The sequence below is a fragment of the Bicyclus anynana genome, chromosome 6 (genome assembly GCF_947172395.1).
Source record: "Bicyclus anynana chromosome 6, ilBicAnyn1.1, whole genome shotgun sequence".
Lineage (NCBI taxonomy): Eukaryota > Metazoa > Arthropoda > Insecta > Lepidoptera > Nymphalidae > Bicyclus > Bicyclus anynana.
Window position 1 is genome coordinate 14,155,180 of NC_069088.1, and position 16,392 is coordinate 14,171,571.

Genomic DNA, 16,392 nt, shown 5'->3' on the forward strand with positions numbered 1-16,392 from the left:
AATTAATGACAAAATAATACACAAAATACTGCTTTCGTATGAAATTTATTTACCAGTGATAAATTACGTAACTCAGTTACCTAATTTTATTAACAATACATTATCTAATACGACAAAATAAACAAATATGGATACCTACTAATAGAAATTAAAAATTGTTAAGAAGTACTTAGGTAACTACTTTAATACTACATAGTTATTAGTTTTAACTAATAATATAATATAGTTATATTATTTGAAAATGATTATTGTAAAATAGTTCAATATTATAGTATATGTAGTAGCGTCATTAAAATTATTTTAAATTATTGTCTAATGTTTACAAAAAAACAGCTAATTAGGTACCAACGATAAAAGCGCCACTTTGACAGATGCCAACCCCAAATCGATTTTTCTGACGGAACAACAAAACATCGAGCAAGTAATCGAACAGTTTGTGAATAATCTAGGCGATGTGTTTGATCCTGTATAAAGAAATTACATGCGAATCAAAATAGTATGTGTTGAAGACGTGTAAGGACACAGCATATATTTATTTGTGTTAAATATTTTTCATATGTGAGTTTACCTTTGACATTAACAGTTTACCTCTTCTAGTCTTCTCCCTCAAAAAACGACAGACAATTTTGTTGGTGGATTTGGGTGCGATGCATCTCCTTAACTAATTCCTCTACGGTATGGTGAGGCACAGACAAAAGATGATTGTGTTGGCTGTTGACTTTGACAAGAGTCTATGAAGTATGAATGATTGAATTTGAATGAATCAAATGATAATTCTTGACGGACATAAAAATTTTATACAGATAAAAAGAGAAATCTATATTCAAGGATTTTATTTCTGTGATTGTAAATTAATATTTTTGTGATAATTCTTGTATTTTTGTTATATTCGTAGTTACATATAGCCAGTTTGAGTAAGTTAGCATAAAAAAGATATTACTTTCTAAAACGTAAGTATCGCGGAATAACCATTTTTCGTTTGTTGTAAGATTCGTGATGGCTTGCCTTGAAACACCAATAGCAAACGGAGATTCCGAAATGGAAGAAGGAGAAATAGTGGACGAAGCTGATGACCTCTCGGATATATCATCAGAGGAAGAGTTTTTGCTACGGCAGCGGTTACAAGTGTTAGAAAATTATAACAATGTCTTAGAACGCAAGGAAGCCAAACGGACTTCTGTTGGGTCAGATAATGCTGCAGGTTAAACTTTGTCTACTTATATAAATTTAAATGATGTATAGCTTTTTTCATTAGAAGGTCATGGAATAGCCACTGCACATGTTCAGCAGATGAGGCTTTGGGTGGACAGCGTCACACGTAGGGGGCCTCGCCAAAATGTTTTAAAGGGAATGCCTACCGGCTCATACAACATAGGCCCAGAAAACTCAGTTATACCCCCATATATAAGTATATGGAGATGATAATATGATGAATAAGCAAGGATCTGGTTAAATGTGTTGTTTAATAAATGATACATTTTTTTATCACATCTCTAGGTAAAAATGTTCACCGGTATATCAAAGCGGCAATACTTTGATAAACTTGTCCCCGTTGTAGACAAATTAAAAATGTTGTAAAACGTTGTAGCAACCCAAATTGGAGGAGTGTGAAAGGTCAAAGCTCTGTACCCCCTTCTAAAGTCCAACCTATAGTCTATACTAATATTATAAAGAGGTAAAGTTTTTGGTATTGTAAGGTGTATATACTGAATCAATATTAAAAATTCTTTTACCACTCCAAAGCTACATTATTTGTGAGTGTCATAGGCTATATTTTATACCTGTATTCTTTAGAGAATGAGAACTACATGAGTGAAACAGTCTTGCTTGGTCTAGTAACATTTATATACAGCCTATTTTAACAGCCCTGAAGTGGGCCATTAAAATATAGGCCTATAATAATAAGCCTTCTTAGAATTCCTTAAGGAAGTTTATGGGTGTAATTTAACTTCTCTTAATTTCACAAATTTATTTAATTACACAAGGTTTTATCAAGTAAGAAACCTTACTTCTATAAAATTTTGGTAAATTTTTAAAATAACAGCTGTTTCAATAGACATTATTTACACAATAGATAAATATCAATTATTTTGTTTCTTAAATACTACTTTTCTGGTGATAATTAAATTTTACCTCAGTTCAAATTCAGCTCACCAACCAATCAGCCAAATATGGGTTAGGTAACCCTTGGCTCACTGTTGAGCATGAATCTCTTCTAAGAATGAGAGGGATTTGTCTAAAAGTCCACCATGTTAGTCCAATGTGTATGGACTTCACACTCAGAGAATTAAGAAAATTCTTAGCTATTGCAGGTATCAAAATCAAAAAAAATTTATTTTAAGTAGGCTCAGTTTACAAGCACTTTTGACACGTCAGTTGACTATTTGTAAAGATTCTACCACCGGTTCGGAAGGCAGGTTCTGCTGAGAAGATACCGGCAAGAAACTCAACAGTTGCTCTTTTGAAAAAGTCATACAGTATTATAATTTACAATTAATAACAATTACTGTTTACATTTCTTATAGTTTTACTTTCTGTGTGAAGGTGGAAGCTGAGCTGAGCTGATAGATTGTATATCGGCAGCCTTGCCCCACAATAAAATACCATAAGACATTACGCTGTGAAAGTACGCAAAATAAACAAGCCTAGCTGTATCAACATCAGTAAACTGTCTTATTTTTCTCACGGCAAATGCCGCTGAGCTAAGTTTACCAGACAGTTTTTCTATATGAGCACCCCACTGAAGTTTACAATCCAAGGTCACTCCCAGGAAAACTGTGGAACTCTCCATTTCCAGTGTTTCACCATTGATCATTATAGACTTATCTAATTTTTTAACATTTGGCAATGAAAACTCAATACATTTAGTTTTCTTGGCATTCAAAAGTAGATTATTTGCAGTGAACCAATGCGACACATGCGATATGGCACGGTTATAAAATGCACATACCTGAAAAGTTGGAGGTGCATGCCATGGAGTGGATTCAAACCACCCTACAAATCCAAAACATGTCATATACACTGCACCAACTATACTACTGTCCTATCTGCGATAGCATACATACATACAGTATCTATTAACTCACTATAGATTATAGTTTTTATGATCATCAAATGTTTTCTAAAATAACGCATTATTAGTGAAGGTGTTTTAATAAAAAAAAATATTGACGAATAATCCAAATATGTGCAATATTCGTCACAAGAATTTAACTTTGAACAAAATTACTATTGACATCTCAGGTAGCTCTGCGAAGTACTCGTCCCATGTCGCGCAACTCGGCCTTTCACGGACGAAGTTGCGGGCGTGGGCTAGTTTAGTACAAATATGTATCTAAAAATACTTTGTGTCTTAGTCAATTCACAGCTTTGACATAAAATGGATTTTAGATGAACCTCGAAAAGTAGAGGTTTTATTATGGTGTTTCAGATGTTTGCAGAGCAGAGGCTGATAAAAGTGTAACAAAATTGACTTTAAAAATTACTAAAACACAAAAACCTGTTAAAGTTCAACATAAACAAAAGAGATCAAAGATTATTAATAAACAAAGTACTAAAATTAAAGAACATAAGAGGAAAAATCACCGCATTAAAAAGAAAATTACAATTGTAAGTGATAGTGACATATCAGACGATGAATACAGAAATAAAAGACGAAGATTGGAAAATGCAGTTTGTTTAAGCAACATTAAACATGACACAACAACTTTAAAAGATCGTCTTTCGAAAATGCTTTGTGAATCCAAAGCTGAAGCTCCTAATATTGAGGCTCCTTGTGAAATAATAAAATCTCCAGAAACAATAAAAAACAATACACTTGAAGTAGAAAATAACAAAGAAGAACCTAATTTAGCAGTTAGTGTAGAGAAGTCTGAAAATATTAATACTATTGAACCGATACATATTTGCAGTGATGAAAATCTAAGTAAACCAGAAGAAATATCGCAGGATGTAATTGATACAGTTGTTATTGAAAACAAAGAAGAATCACATAGTGATTGCAATTCTGACGAAGACTTAGAATTGCTTCGGCAAATGGCACTGAAAACAAAATCTGTTAAAATAGCCATGCACAAAGATCAAAAGTCCACAAAAAGCAAAGCACCTATAATATCAGAAGATGAGGATAGTGACACAGCAGAGTTAAGAATGATTTGCCTAAAGTCAGCTTTATTGAAAAAAGCTATTGAAATAAAGCAAAAACAGAAATTACAGAAGAGACTTTCGCAATCGTCTATTGTGCCAGATGACTTTGATATAGAAAAACCTGAAAATGATATAAATGTAGATAATAACACTGACATTGAATCAGTTGATATGGATATTGGATCAGATGCTGAAGACAAAGGAAAGATTATTAACGATTCCAATCAAAAGAATGAAACTAAAATTAATAATAATATGATAAAAGATGAGTTAGAAGATGATGAAGATTTATTGCGAGCAAAGTTACTAACTTCTCTGAGTAAAAATCTTCCTAATCTAGTGCAGTTAAATGATTTAGATTCTGTTCTAGCTAAACCAGTTGTTAAGTCTGAAAATACTGCCAAGGTACCTCCTCAACCTCAGCCAGAAGAGAAGAAATTTATTATCCAACTGAGAGAATCTGATTCTGAAGGTGAAAATGAAGCTACGAAAAATTTGACTAAAATGCACATGAAGTTATCAGAACAACAGGAATTCCAAAACAAGTTAGATCTCTTCCTAAAGTCGACACGAATGGAAGTTGAAAAAAGTAAATTGCCAGATGTTGTTCAGAAACCTACACAAAAAGTACCAGAAAAATTTGTAATCAAGGTAAGAACTAAACAATAATTTATTAAAAGTTAAATTACAAATTATAAATTTTAAATTGTTTTAGGCCATGAATCATTTACCAAAATCCGAACAAATAGAGTACAAAAACTTAGTCAAGAGAATGGCTGAATTGGAAAAATTGAAACAAGCTAGACAGAACGCTACTATTGCTATTAATAAAGTATCCACGCCAAAAGAAACTCTTAAACCTAGGAATTTATCAATTGAAGCATACAAAATAGCTTATGCAAAAAAAATAGAAGACAAAATCGCCCAGTCAAGGTAAAGTACCTATAAGCTTTTTTTATTATGTAAAGATAAAATTGTCCAGTCAAGGTAAAATATCTAAACGTTATTTTCAATGTGTAAACCAGAATTTATTTTACAGAAAAAATATAGCCGAACAATCAGGAAAAATGCTCAGTTTGAAGGAAGAGGCCACAAAGCTATCACAGAAATATAAAATTGTTGCTACAGAACTGAGAAATATTGCTACTGCTATAACCATGAATAAAAAACAACAAAAACTTTTGCAGATTGGTTTATCAAAAATAAGACACCAACATCAAATGTTGATAAAAAGGTAATTTTTTGTATGCAGTATTAGATCTTTTCTATTATAAGATTCTAATGACCTATAACCAATGGCTTTCAGCTCACCAGTAAGACATTCCAACAGCCAAAACATACAGATTGGTCGACAACTGGATAAAATTATAAATACAACCAAATTACAAAAAGAAAATGATCCATCGACTGAAGAACACAAAAATATCGCTATGCTGAAATCTGTTAAAGTTAGCGTCGTTAATAATTTTAATAACGACAATATTCAATCGAAAGGCGTTCCTCCAAGACTGTCAGTACAAGTAGATATGAGTAACAACAAGAAAGTAGTAAAGATGCCGAGTCCTATAAAAGACAGAGTGGTTGATATTAAGAAAACAATTACAAAATCACATATCAGTGACGTAAAAAATGAAGAAATAGTTAATACGACAGACAAGCAAATAGACACAAGATGTAGAAATGAAACAGAATCCTGCGATGAGATTCCAGCAAATGTAAATGATTATAAATCGCCATTAGGCTCTTTACAGTGCAGAAAGTAAGTAATTTTTCACTAACATACTCAAATCATACTTATTATTTATTCACATTGTTTGTAAGATCCACAGTAATTATATTTTTGATTTTAATAATGGCAAAAGTAAGCTACCATTATTAAAACCATGTGAACCATAATAATGAAGATTAAATATATCAAGAAAACAATGTTTTAGAAAAGTTAAATAATATATTTGCTTCACAAAAAAAAGAATATGAACTGTGTAATATTTTTTATTGGTCTTTGTAGAGCCTGTACTGAAAGAAATTCCACATTCTGAGTTCTGTGTTGTGTTCCACATTATGTGTAATGTACCTATGGTATCTCTATATCTGCACCATGCAGGTAACAGCTATCACACGACCGGATTGCGAGCGATTTCAAAGCGGAGCGGGCTCGCATACGTTACGGGCGCGCAACGGACACGCCGTGTATCCGCAGCGAATTCGTTGCGGACGCACAACTCAGACCAACTATTGTATAGGACCTGCCTCGCTAGATGTTACTTTTCTGTCAAAGTATATGATCAATGATCTAATGCGATTAAGCTGTCTCTATAGAATCGATGTTAAATAGTTGTAATCGTGTTCGTCGGTTAAAGAGCTCCGTAAAAATACTTTTATGTGTACTTGAATGGTGTAAAAAACGGACAAAAACTTCTAGTTTAGTATAAGATATATACCTAAGATCGTTTCGCTCAGAAAATGACAGACAAATTTGTTTGTGACTATGAGTGCGATACAGGTCCTTCTTTAATTTGTCTAAGACGCACAATGTTGTACTGTCTCGTACAAACGCCGAGTGTTCAGTGTTGTCAAACGTACGATTTAAATTCGTATTTGTACGACTTTTTTGGCCTTTGTATTTGTAATGACGTTTGTTAGCTAGTCATGTATTGTCATCAGAACTAATCAATGTCCGGGAAGTGGGTCAAATTAAGATTCCAAAATTTTCTTACATAAGTACATAGTTAGTTACAAGTGAAGCTAATATAAACGTGTTAAAGAATTAAAAAAAAAATCATGAAAATAATATTAAATACTGTTATTTTTGTCTGAAATTTTATCTCTACAGTTTAAACAATTTGCATATATTTTTTGTGCTGACTCACCTTACTTACGCAAAATGATCTTCTGGTCTCACAAGGTTTTGAAAGACGAAACGGTTTTGAAATACATCTAATACAATCTAACGACGGCATGTACTAATGTGAATAAAAATATGTGTACAAACATCGTCGGCCCGCGCTGCGATGTAAGTATGCATCGAGAATGTCCCAACGGTTGTCGAATAACCAGTAAATGTTCTAAACTAAATGTTTTTCAGTTGGGAAGAAGATCCAAACGGCGTCCTGTGTCCTTTCGAAGTCGGCGGCAGCTGCAGAGACACGGACTGCAAATACCTCCATCCCAAACCCCATAAAACTGAATGACAATACATTACACACGTATACAAACACAGACATTCATACAATACTTACACATGTCACATAACACACGCGATTGTCTCCCACTGTCCTTTTTATCTTCAACCGCCTAAGGATGCCATTACGTGTAAAGTATTTATGTATTTTCTTTAATTTCGTATTATAATTTTTATTTATGAATACAACATGCATGTCCTTGTATTATTGTTATATATTATTTTAATTAATTTTATACAAATATTTCAATTTTGAGTACCTATTAAAGTAGTTTCGATGTATAGCGATGTCAATACCTATTAGTTGAAGAGTTGCGTAAGACACAGCTAATAATGCTTTTTATTTTTTCAAAGTTTTTAACTGAAGTTTGGTAAAGTGTTTTTCGATTTTATTGATATAAATGTTCTTTGATGTTATATTGGTATACTAACAGTCTGTTTTTAAGGCATTGGCTTATAATATAACTGACGATCAAAATTAGGAAACCGTGTTAACACAAACAGGGGCCTTATCATTGTGGCACGTCGATTCTCTTTCTACAAACGCTAACGCTAACGCTTCGAAAACTAGAAAAATGTATGAGAATGACAGATCAGCCTCTCTAGCCAAGTGGCACGTCGATTCTCTTTCTACGATCGCAAACGCTTCGAAAACTAGAAAAATGTATGGGAATGACATTTGCTATCAACAGGTCACGTGATCAAGATCTGTCATTCCCATACATTTTTTAGTTATTGAAGCGTTAGCGTTTGTAAAAAGAGAATCGACATGCTACATGACATGGCTACATGGCCAGTTCGATAACTCGATCACGTGAGTTGCTGATAGCAAATGTCATTCCCATAAATTATTTAATTTTCGAAGCGTTGCCGATTGTAGAAAGAGATTCATACGTGCCACATGGCTAAAGGCCCAGGTAGTCCATTTATCGAGGAAAGTTATTGGCTCAATATCTATTATCTATATACATATTACAAAACGAAATCCTCGTCTGTCTGTCTGTTTGCAAAAAAACTTACTACTGAACGGATTTTCATGCAGTTTTCTGTAATAGATTGATGAGTGATTTATGGGGAAGATTTTGATGTATAATTTATCAAGGTTTTGTGTAACTTATCTGAAGTATGACGATAATGGGATTATATTGGGATGCTTTATCTTACATATATTTTTCTTTGGTGGATAACTTAATCGTTCGGTTTTTTAAACTTATGTGTACATTTTTAGATTGTTTCTCACATATAGAGTAAAATATCCTATTATCTACCAATACTAACAATATTTTGCAATAATAAAATCAATATTTATTTGTTATTGATATGATTGTATGCCATTTTAGTTGCCGTCAACAGTCGGGGCAGCGGAGCTTCGGGTGTGGTAAGTGAACGTTTAATAGTGATCTAAAGTAGTGGTTATCGACTTGACATTTTGGTCCAGTGTTGCCAGAACTTCGTGTCGTGTTCAATTTTAATGGTAAACTGTGTTTGTGGACTTTTCATATCGACTTTAGTTGTTTATTATTAATTCATTATACTATAAATATTATTATTGAAATAAATGTACAATGTACATAATGTAAAAATAAAGAAGTTATTAATAAAGTTATTTAAAAATATTGTAAACACGTCTTTCATTTAAATGTGACACAATCCTCTATTCCATTAAGTCTGGGAAATACCTAGGAAGCATCATGCTTAATTCTACCATTAAACTGTTTTGCTGTGTTTCAGTCATGGGTATCATCATCATTATCAACCCATATTCGGCTCACTGCTGAGCTCGAGTCCTCTCAGACTGAGAGGAGTTAGGCCACCACGCTGGTCCAATGCGTATTGGCAGACTTCACACACGCAGAGAATTAAGACAATTCACGCGCTTATCTCAGGAACTACTGGTCCGATTTGAAAAATTCTTATATTATCCCCGTAGGTATTCCTACGCGAACCACGCGGGTAAAACCGCGCGGTGTCAGCTAGTATTACTATAAAGTATGCTATTAAAACATTCCTGTAATACCTACTTGCAAAAAAAATTAAACTTAATATCTAAATGGAAGGAAATTATATTGTAAAGAATTTAAACAACTTAAATTAAAAAGAGACAATTTATTTCGGACATTTGTAAAATAAAATACCAGTTTAAATACTTCTTTCATCACAATGATACATTTATATAGACAAAAATACGTATATTTTGGAATCAAATTCGATATAATTATAAACCTTAACCTCATATAAATAAGAATCACAATGAAATGACTAGATAGGTACAAACAGGTTATTTGGTACACACCATAGAATAACTGTGGGCGTAGATGAAAAGGAACTTTTTATAGGTAGGAAGGTACTTATTAGGTAATATTTTTTTCTTATAATGATTTTTTAACTTTACATTAAAAAATTATAAGTATTTATATGATTTTCATAATATAAATTTTTCTTAAAAATTCATAAGATTGTTTGGTGTTCTCAAAGCTCAATTATCTTTCCGATTCGACTTAAGTGTAAGGTTCCCTTTAAAATACGTCGACTCGATTTAATGACTTCTAGACGAAAGTCTAAAAAGCGTTTTTGAAAAGGCTTCAAGGCAAAAATAAATTGATGTTACTGCGAACGCGACTTTACAAAATAAGTAGTGGCGTAAGTAGCGACCCCGCAGAGTTCATAAAATGTATTAAACACATTATTATCATATCAAATAGATTCTTTAATTGTCATGAAATATTTTATTTGCTCTTTATTATGAAGACCCTAATTTGAATTTTTCTGAGGGGTCATTTAATGCTGATGAGCGATCTTCTGCGATCCGTGCATAGGTCCAATCTATGCAGTTACGCCATTGAGTAGACAAAAAATATTTACAATGTTTAGAAAACATACAAATGGGCCCACAGTTAAGGACATTACAGACTTTAGAATTAGATAAATTGGAATACGAAGGTAGACTATTGTTTGACTCACGAAAGGTGGGCAACACTATAAAGACTTTTTAACCTCATTCAAAACTGTCATATTGATTGACAGTTTTTTGTCGCTTGGCAACACTAAATAAATAGTGTTACCTTGTTACCCAATTGTAACATGGCAATTTAAAGGTTTCCCCACACCACACGGCGGACGGGTCACGCGACTTGAGTCTTTGTACCTAATACGTAGGTACTTAATGTATTACGAGTACGTACGTAACTAATACGTATTATGAGTAGTCAAGTCAAACAGACAAGTCACGCCAAGCGTAGTGCTCTGTGTGCCATTTCCCAATGGAATATTTGAAGACAAAATACTAAGTCTCGTCCTGCTCACACCTTTTCACAATCGCGCCTTCTTACTCTTGCAATTTTAAAAAACAGCAAATCTATGTAATACCTATGTAAGCAATAAACTCTATGTGCCCCCTATCTATAAATGAAGTACAAAAAATTATTTCAAAAGACCCGCGGATTTTGAAATTGCTTTTTTTTTCTGGGTCGTTTCTAGTGCCCCCTAGACTACTAGCCCTAAGAAATTGCTTAAAATAGTTTATTGGCTAATCCAGGCTTTCCTCTAGAGTCACATTCTGTCCCGTCCCGTCTGCGTGTAGCGAAACCTTTAAAGTCGCATTTTAAGAGAAGTGTGATAGAAATCCAACACCACAAATATGATCTTATCGACACGTTACAAGAAATTATCTATCTATATTATTATTATAATAACGATATAGATTACTTAGATATGGAATCACAATATTATATTATTATGTTTATACATTATATCTAAAAGAAATCTCGCACCGCATAGCTAAATTGCTCTAAGAAGTTGTATATTTCCCAAAAAAGGATTGGCAAAAAATTAAACTTCACGTCAATAATTGGTTTATCATCTTGTGAAATACGCTACAGTTTGCTTCAAGAAAAATCGCCAATATACTACGGTATTCGCTAACTCGGTGACTTTCGAAGGATTACGTCTGGTTGACATTAGAACGTTTTACATTAAAACCATTAAGTCTCAATCAAGTTTAATGCAAACGAGCTAAAGAATACAGATGCTGAAGTCCGTTTTCAGAAAAATCTCGCAATCGCGCATATGCATTGCTGTCTAATTTGACTCGATTATTAAGTTCTCAGAGCCAGATTATCCTTGTGCCCATATATTTAATTGAAATTACTCCAGAATGATAGGTAATGCCGAATTGCTGAGCAATAGTAATAATAATAATTAATTGGTCTATAAATAATCAATTTCAAGATCATCAACTTGGATATGATTTTTTTTTTCAATTTTATTTTCAATTTTGCTCTCGGCAGTTGTCTATTAAACGCTCACGTATCCGCATCGTAAGTATCAGACGCATTGCATTAAACGGATTTTTAATTTCAAAGTAGGTAGATGAAATCCATTCGATGGGATTTGCGAAAATCCGTTTGATGTTGCTATGCATACGATGCGGATCTGTGAACGCCTAACATTGTTAATTCGGCCCTGCCATTGGGATAAATTTTAGCGTGACAAAATTGAAGCAAACTGTACCTATATTTTAGAAATTGCGTAACGAACATAAATGCTAAAACAAACGTACAATCATATCTTGTGTATTGTGTGCGAAGTTGAAAGGAATCTTACAAAATATTTTGTACGCATTATTAAGAAGGCTCAACTAATGGGCAATGCGAAGAATATACAAATAATGTTGGGCATTTGGTGCTCGGGTGCTGTCGTACTCCGAACGGTGCTGCAGAGCAATGCATTTGACTTGGCTATGCTAATTCTGCATTGCTGATAGTATATATGCCGGAGCAATATCGGTACTACTTAATCACAGTATCAGGAAGTAGGTAGTGTAAAGGTGATCGCACACTGCCGCAAGCCTTGTTAAGAAATTCAATCTACTTGGGATATATTTTGTAATTCATTGATCTAAACTTATATCATCTGTGTCTTATGACACGACACAGATGATACAAGTGTTGAATATTGGTTTGAATAGTTCGCTCAATGTATGTAATGTAGGCTGATTTGGTGGTGGGTCTTGAGTTGATTATAATTCAGAATCAATATCTGGTGCCATCACGGTACCAAACTGAACTTTGTCCATTTTCTCTCCGACTAACGGCTGATAATGAAAATCTTTTAAAAAATTAATATTGGATTCAAAAATCTTGGCTTATTCTCTGTAAATAATCAAAGAAACTAAAACTGATTTGATCATCGAGGATTACTATGACCTGTCACATAAACATTTGTAGTTTAAACATTAGATCCCTACCATCCTAACTTGTTAGTAAGTGTTGATTTTACTCATATTTCATACTTGAGATCCAAAAGTCGTGTTGTTTATAACTACTTCAATTCAGATTACGTTACAATTGTAAAGGAAATAAAAAATATCAACTGGTTGCAATATTTTTCTACTTGTAAAGATGTCGATGCCATGGTTGATGTTTTCTATAAGTGTATCCATGAAATTATTAATACATCAATACCAAAACGAAAACTTAAACCTGCGAAATTCCCGGTCTGGTACAGTGGAAACTTAATTAAACTTATATCGGAAAAAGATAGACTTCGCAAAAAATTTAAGAAATACAATAATCCTAGAGATAATTTTGAATTCCAAATCATTCGTAGTCGTTGTCACAAACTGTATAATATATGTCTTAAGGATTATAAGCACAAAACAGAATCTAATATTTCTAAGAATCCCTGTAATTTCTGGAAATATTTTAGACACAAAAAGAAAGGAGAATCTTCCCTGCCTGCATCAATGAAACTTGAAAAAGAATTGGCAAACTCAGGCACTTCAATAGCCAATCTTTTTGCCGACCATTTCTCCTCTGTCTACTCGCGACCACATAGTCGCCAACCTACTCTTGTTGAGTTTCCCCCAATCAATAATACTCCTCATTTAGCTAAAATAAAGTTGCTTGAGTCTGATGTCATAAAATGCATTAAATCTTTAGATCCTCTTAAAGGTGCTGGTCCAGATAATATCCCACCTGTATTTATTAAACGTTGTGGTCCGGCGATTGCTTTTCCTCTGACACTGATTTTCAATCGTTCCCTTGATGAGGGTATTTTCCCCAGTGAATGGAAGAAAGCACGAATAGTACCAGTATTTAAGAAGGGAGACAGAGTGGATGTTAAAAATTACTGTCCGATTTCAATACTTTCATGCTTTTCAAAACTTTTTGAAAGTCTAGTTCACCCTATTCTATCTCGGCATTTGGACAATTTTCTCACGAGCTCTCAACACGGCTTCAGGACTGGTCTATCCGTGCAATCAAATTTGTCTGACTATACTTCGGATCTCTGCTATATTGTGGATAAGGGGCAACAGGTTGACGTCATTTACACTGACTTTAGTACCGCGTTTGATAAGGTTAACCATATACTACTCGTTAACAAACTTATGCAATATGGAATCAGTGGTCCCCTTGTCAAATGGTTCAATTCATACCTCCAACTGAGATCCCAAACTGTTGCAGTCAATGGCTATGAGTCTAAAACGTTCGTGGCATTATCTGGAGTGCCACAGGGTTCCCACCTGGGGCCCCTATTGTTCTTGGCCTTCATTAATGATATTTCTTCAGTGACGCAACATTGTACTAGCTCGTTGTTTGCGGATGATTTGAAAATTTATAAAACGATTAAATCATCCAACGATGCTAAATTACTACAAGATGACTTAAACAGAATTATCAGATGGTGTGATAACAACCACATGACTCTTAATGCTAACAAATGTTTCCACATTAAATTTACTCGAAAAAAAAAACCACTTGTTTCTAGTTACTCCATTAAGAACACGATATTGCAAGAGTTATTGGAAATAAAAGACTTAGGAGTCACTATGGATAGTAAATTAACGTTTAAACCTCACATAAATAATATTGTTCAAAAAGGTGCTCAGCTTTTGGGATTTTTAAAACGCAACACAAAGGGGTTCTCTTGTAAGACCAAAATTATTTTATATAATGCCTTGGTGAGATGTTGTCTTGAGTTTGCTAGTGTTATTTGGAATCCAATCTACAGTACACATTCCCAACGCGTTGAAAATATACAACGATCGTTTACTAGGCATCTTGCCTTTATATCGACCGGTATTTCGCATAGGATGCCCTACCACCAGCGACTAGCGGAGTTTGAAATGTTACCGCTACGAAGAAGACGCGATATGATGGACTTATGCTTTCTCCACAAGATTTTAAATAACAAAATCAAGTGTGGTAACATACTTGAAAGGGTATCCCTAACAGTCCCGCGTAGATATCCACGCTACCGTACTATGAAATTGTTTCATATTCCTTTTGTAAAAACTAACCTTGGTATGCAGGCCCCCATTAGACGAATATGTGCCAAGTATAACGAAGTTTCTAAAACTTTACCGGAGATCGACATCTTCCACAATTCCTTCTATGTCTTTAAAAACAAGTTGCATGACCATTTTAAACTCCATAATAATTAAATTGTCTCTATTATTAGTAAGATTTAGTTTAATGTTAATGTTTTTTCTTAATATTTATTCTTTTTGTTTTGTATAATCTACCAACCTAGTAAATTAATTCAAAAATTGTAATTAATTAAGTTAAGTTTTCTTCTTTATGCTATTGTTTTAAAATTGTATACTATTTTATTAATTTTAAATTAGGTAATAATTAATTTTGACATTTAATCCTTCCTATAAATTTGACATATTATAATTAGTTAAGTGTTGACATATAATTATATAAATGTTATGTGCGCCTATTGTTTATATGCATATCAGAACTCTTTAATATGTGTTATCTTATGTTTTAACGTTTAATATGTGTATTGTTGGCGTGCTTTATATAAATAAATAAATAAATAAATAGTTGTACTATACATTAAGATTATAAAGAGGTTAAGTTTGTAAAGTTAGAGGAAATCTCTGGATCTACTGAACTGATTTTAATATTTTTGACAATAGAAAAACCACATTATTTTATTCCCGTATTCATAAACGGAACATCAATTACGCGGGTAAAACGGCGAGGCGTTTATTTTCAAGTCTATTTTTGAGTGTCAGTATTTGAATATTTATATTTTATTCCCGGTTTAATAAACGGAACATGAATTACGCGGGTAAAACGGCGAGGCGTTTATTTTCAAGTCTTATGCGTGTCAGTAGTTGAATATTTAATTGCGTTGTGGCTTTTGCGGCAGTGTGCGAGTGCAGTGCGCGATCTATCTGAGCGTGTGCCACATGGCGACCGCCTTGCGCGTCTCCTGCGCCATCTGCGCCCAGTGGCGGCCCTCGGCGGCCGGCTCGGCGGCGCCCACGCAGCACCAGCCTACCACCAGCGCGCTGCCGCCGCCCGTCACCACGCACACCTGGCACACCAACACGTCTTTTATTAGATTTATTTTTTCAAGTAAACTAATTTTTTTTTAGTCATGAAGTAATAGTTTTTTTATCAAATAATTTGTCATAGTAGGGCGAAAGTGGTCACATATAGTCCATCATCCGTCGTTGGCAGTCAGACAGTTCTATAATAGGTATATATTGTTCTGTAGTACACAGGGTCACTGGAAACGTATAGCGATCCCTTTAAGGGTTGATAGTAGGGATCACTAACTATCAAATTGCATTAGGTTATATGGGACAAAAATTTACCGATTTCGAAAAAAGAGATATTTCTCCTTTTTCAAGAAATGTGGGTTACTCTATTTTAAACTGGTACAAATTGGCCTACTGGCAGATGAACTGTATACAGCTTGGCAAGTTCATTAATGATACCATATATGCGGGCGACAGGGGAAAGGACTGCACGGGTGTAAAGTCGTGCGCGTTGGGCAGAAGGAAGGATTACGCGGGTATGAAGTCGTGCGCGCGGGGCATCGCTGCCCCTTCCCGGCCCGCGGACCATTGGGAGTTTTACAAACAAAGCCAAGCTATAGTTCTCACCTCAATGGACGCCTCGTGTAAATTAGACGAGGGCAGACTGAAGGAGAGAGCCTCGTTCCACACGGAGTTGTTGATCTCTTTCCTGTTAGTCTTCTTCTTTTTGACTCTCTTTCCGTTCACCAGCAGGTACACTTTTACATACACGTCTGCAATTACAAGT

The 16,392-nt window shown here is 34.2% G+C and overlaps 2 protein-coding genes across 2 annotated transcripts in view; one reads left to right on the forward strand and one right to left on the reverse strand.

The window, feature by feature from the left end:
* The first annotated feature begins 752 nt into the window (after positions 1-752).
* On the forward strand, positions 753-8,950 carry LOC112050908 (thyroid receptor-interacting protein 11). Its single transcript, XM_052881930.1, has 8 exons — positions 753-914; positions 990-1,201; positions 3,431-4,797; positions 4,862-5,079; positions 5,186-5,380; positions 5,453-5,905; positions 7,232-7,458; positions 8,668-8,950. The coding sequence occupies exons 2-7, from the start codon at positions 997-999 to the stop codon at positions 7,335-7,337; spliced, it is 2,544 nt and encodes an 847-aa protein (XP_052737890.1). The 5' UTR covers positions 753-914; positions 990-996; the 3' UTR covers positions 7,338-7,458; positions 8,668-8,950.
* Positions 8,951-9,424: 474 nt separating this feature from the next.
* LOC112050916 (synaptotagmin-5-like) overlaps positions 9,425-16,392 on the reverse strand; it is a 67,843-nt gene continuing 60,875 nt past the window's right edge. The window contains exons 8-9 of the mRNA XM_024089330.2: positions 16,233-16,378; positions 9,425-15,658 (exon numbers count right to left, since the gene is read on the reverse strand). Coding sequence (XP_023945098.2) covers positions 15,512-15,658; positions 16,233-16,378 — 293 coding nt within the window. The 3' untranslated portion in view covers positions 9,425-15,511. The remainder of the gene's footprint in view (positions 15,659-16,232; positions 16,379-16,392) is intronic.